Genomic DNA, 3,635 nt, shown 5'->3' with positions numbered 1-3,635 from the left:
ATCAAACTATATGAAGCACACACTTTCACTCCAGCTGCTGTTTGAGCAGCAGAGTCAGACTTTGAACATCTTGAATAAATAGTTAAAACTGTGAGTGGACTTTGGTTGAGAAGATTGATTTTAAAACGATAAAGAAATGCGTGTATTGTGAATTGTTGACGTGTTTTATATTATAAGGAGGAATCAGCCTGCGGTGGGCGGTGTTTGCAGACGCTAAACCCCGTAAGAGCAGCGAGACGCGCAAACCACGCCCCATATCCCCATGAGGTCCCTGAGGGCCCTTAAATGATGAGGCCTCAGGGTCGAGTAACCAGAATCACTCGGGCTATCTAGAGTCGCTCAGCCCTGCGCACTAAACGTCTTGGATTTTTAGATCTACCCACACAGCTTGGAAATATGACTTCTTCCAACCCCGACCAGCGCCTGGAGCATCTCCTGAGCGCCGTGGAGAGCGAGTTCCAGAAGGGCAGCGAGAAGGGAGACGCGTCCGAGCGGGATATTAAACTGACGCTGGACGACGCAGACTTATGGAACAAGTTTAAAGAGTTAACCAACGAGATGATAGTCACCAAAACTGGAAGGTAAGTCCAACGTAGAAGCAGCCGCAGCGAGTCTTTCCCTGAAGGCCGGGTATATTTTACGCACTTTTACGCTAGGATTTTCAGTATAAGAATTTTCAAAATACTCTTTTTGTTTTGGAATCTCATTGTCTCGTTTTAAAAGCTACAAACTTAGTTTGATATTGACATAGAGCAGCTCTCATATACACAAGTGCCTTGTCAAAAGTGCGGCTCCTGAGGCCTTTGAGGCCTCTCGAGGTAACAGAATTAGTTACGAAATTTGTTCTTCAAGTTTAATTAACATAAAACATTTTTAAAAATAAAGTTCAAAAACAGTATTTGTCCCAGAACGACAGACACAACTTTTTTTTAATTTTATTTTTTTAACAAATCCTATCTTTTATGTTTTTCAGGAGGATGTTTCCGGTGCTCAGGGCCAGCGTCAGCGGCCTCGACCCCAACGCCATGTACTCAGTGCTGCTGGATTTCGTGGCCGCCGACAACAACAGGTGGAAATACGTGAACGGAGAGTGGGTCCCCGGCGGCAAACCGGAGCCCCAGAGCCCCAGCTGCGTCTACATCCACCCGGACTCCCCCAACTTCGGAGCGCACTGGATGAAAGCGCCAGTCTCCTTCAGCAAAGTCAAACTCTCCAATAAACTGAACGGAGGCGGACAGGTGAGGGTTCATGCGCAAAGAAAATCATTTACAAATAAGACATTCAATTCTTATGTGGATATAAATATTAGAATGAGGACTGAAACAAAACTTTTTATGGGCAAATTTTGGAACTGTAGAATTTCTGGAAACAAAAGAAAATAGAAAGCAATAGTTTAATTTTCATAGAGTGGATTCATGTCACTTTAATGCTAAGTCTTTACCTCATCTGAGGAAAAAACACTTAACTGACTGTGTGGACTATTAGTCCTGCTGTTTGTTTCCATGATAAACAATAACATTGTCTGTATTTTGTTTCATAGATCATGCTGAATTCTCTGCACAAATACGAGCCAAGGATACACATCGTGAAGGTTGGAGGCATTCAGAAGATGATCAGCAGCCAGTCTTTCCCTGAAACACAGTTCATCGCTGTCACTGCTTACCAGAATGAAGAGGTCAGTGTTGCCTGGATCATTTCTACATGAGGCCTTTTTCTAAACTCTGATTCGTCTTGAGTATTGATATAAGTGCTAACAGCTGAAATGTTCTCCACACAGATTACCGCTCTGAAGATAAAGCACAACCCCTTTGCAAAGGCTTTCTTGGATGCCAAAGAAAGGTACGGGATTCAACCCCAAATATGTCTTTCGACTTAGGAAGTCAGCATGCTCATAGTAACAGGCATTAACGTCGTTGTTTATGTTTACAGAAGTGACCACAAAGACGTCCCCGATCACAGCGCCGACAGCCAACAGTCCGGCTACTCGCAGCGTGAGTTTCATTTCTTATGTGCACCAAAGCATTTTTAAATTACTGCAGAGATTGCATTTTAAAACTCCTGATGTGTTTTCTGACTGATTTTTTTTTTTTTTTACGTTTGATTCCACAGTTGGAGGTTGGTTCCTCCCGGGTCAGGCTCCGATGTGCCCCAGCAGCAGCCCTCCTCAGTTCAGCAGCACGGCGGGACACTCCTCCGGCTCCTACTGCGAGCGTTACTCCAGCCTGAGGAGCCACAGAGCGGCACCGTACCCCGGCCACTACCCCCACCGAGCCTCCAGCACAAGTAAGACCCCCCCCCCCCCTAAAAACATACATTTACAGATATATTGAAACGATCACGACTGGAATAAAAATAAATGTGGGGGATTGTTGTTTGATTTGTGGTGTTTTCCCCTGATTTTTCAAGACAACTACATGGACAACACTTCAGGGGCTCTTCCCACTCATGACAGCTGGTCTGCTCTTCAGATCCCCAACTCCTCCGGCATGGGCACTCTGTCCCACTCCACCAACTCCTCCTCTAACTCCAGGTAAGCTTCTTCAACTTGTACACTTTAAAGAGAAAGCAAATGAAAAAAACCTCGGCTTTATTTCCTATTTGCTTTTATCTGTATGTAAGAAGCAGTTTGTGGGTAAAAGATGTCATCATCTTTGAAACATCTGAGGATATTGTGAAGTTCCCCAAATACTTAACCCTCTCCTCCCTCTGGTCCACAGTCAATACCCCAGCCTTTGGTCAGTTTCTGGCACCACCCTCACCCCTTCAGGCTCTGCCTCGGGCTCCATCCCCGGAGGTCTGACCTCCCAGTTCCTGAGGGGCTCCTCCTACACCAGCCTGACCTCCTCCCTGCCAGTGTCCTCGCCCTCCACCATGTATGACCCCAGCCTGGGCGAGGTCGGGGTCGGCGATGCTCAGTTCGAGAGCTCAATCGCCAGGTTGACCGCGTCCTGGGCGCCTGTGGCACAGAGCTACTGAGCAGAAAACTGAAACCTGCGGCATGTGGAGGCTCGAGGAGCAGGACTAAAGACAGAAATAAAATATTCAAAAGAGGATTTGGAGGCATCACAAGACCTGTGAGGATCCTGCCTGCCTTGGGTTTATGAAAAAAGCTCAGATTATCCATTCCAGAGTCTCTCAATTTTTAAAAAGGTGTAAAGTTAGACTGAAGAAAGAAGTTGACAGACAATCGTCTCCCTCCATGTTGGACAATATGACATGAGAAAATGAAACTCTGTAATATCTGCACACTCAGAACTCTTTCTTTGCTCTTAGTAGTTCCCAACATGCTCATCCGACCTTTATAACGTGTTTATCAAAATGATTTTAGACCCAACCAAACATCCCTGATATCGTCTGTTTCTTATTCCTGCATTCATAAGATGAAAAAAAGGTTCCGCTAACATGAATATGTATATGTGTGTAAATATTTTAAATTAACGTCCAGTGTTTTTTTTTTTTTTTCCCGTATTAAAGTGCCTTTTTCCCCAAATGAAATAAATGTCCCACGATCGGACCGAGAGACACAAGTGCCTTCTGCATCCAACACCCTGTACATAACTATGTATTTGTATTTGAGCTCACTGTGAGTTTTATTTATGTCATTTAATAATAAATTAAAGTGTTTGTTTTCTCAA

At 44.6% G+C, this 3,635-nt stretch overlaps 1 protein-coding gene across 1 annotated transcript; it reads left to right on the top strand.

Moving 5' to 3' along the window:
* Window positions 1-325: 325 nt before the first annotated feature.
* On the top strand, window positions 326-3,635 carry tbxta (T-box transcription factor Ta). The gene is made up of 8 exons (XM_020638039.2): window positions 326-581; window positions 974-1,238; window positions 1,541-1,675; window positions 1,778-1,839; window positions 1,930-1,991; window positions 2,110-2,283; window positions 2,407-2,530; window positions 2,718-3,635. The coding sequence occupies exons 1-8, from the start codon at window positions 397-399 to the stop codon at window positions 2,974-2,976; spliced, it is 1,266 nt and encodes a 421-aa protein (XP_020493695.1). The 5' UTR covers window positions 326-396; the 3' UTR covers window positions 2,977-3,635.

Source organism: Labrus bergylta, chromosome 19, assembly GCF_963930695.1.
Source record: "Labrus bergylta chromosome 19, fLabBer1.1, whole genome shotgun sequence".
In the NCBI taxonomy this organism is placed as follows: domain Eukaryota; kingdom Metazoa; phylum Chordata; class Actinopteri; order Labriformes; family Labridae; genus Labrus; species Labrus bergylta.
Note: the sequence above shows the minus strand (reverse complement) of the source record. Positions and strands in the feature narration are given on the sequence as shown.

Excerpts from the sequence above, each read along its gene's own strand:
- tbxta (XM_020638039.2), top strand. The coding sequence starts at position 397 with ATGACTTCTTCCAACCCCGACCAGCGCCTGGAGCATCTCCTGAGCGCC. Across the intron at positions 1,239-1,540 it reads AACTGAACGGAGGCGGACAG|ATCATGCTGAATTCTCTGCA; the intron begins GTGAGGGTTCAT and ends TTTGTTTCATAG. Across the intron at positions 1,992-2,109 it reads ACAGTCCGGCTACTCGCAGC|TTGGAGGTTGGTTCCTCCCG; the intron begins GTGAGTTTCATT and ends TTGATTCCACAG.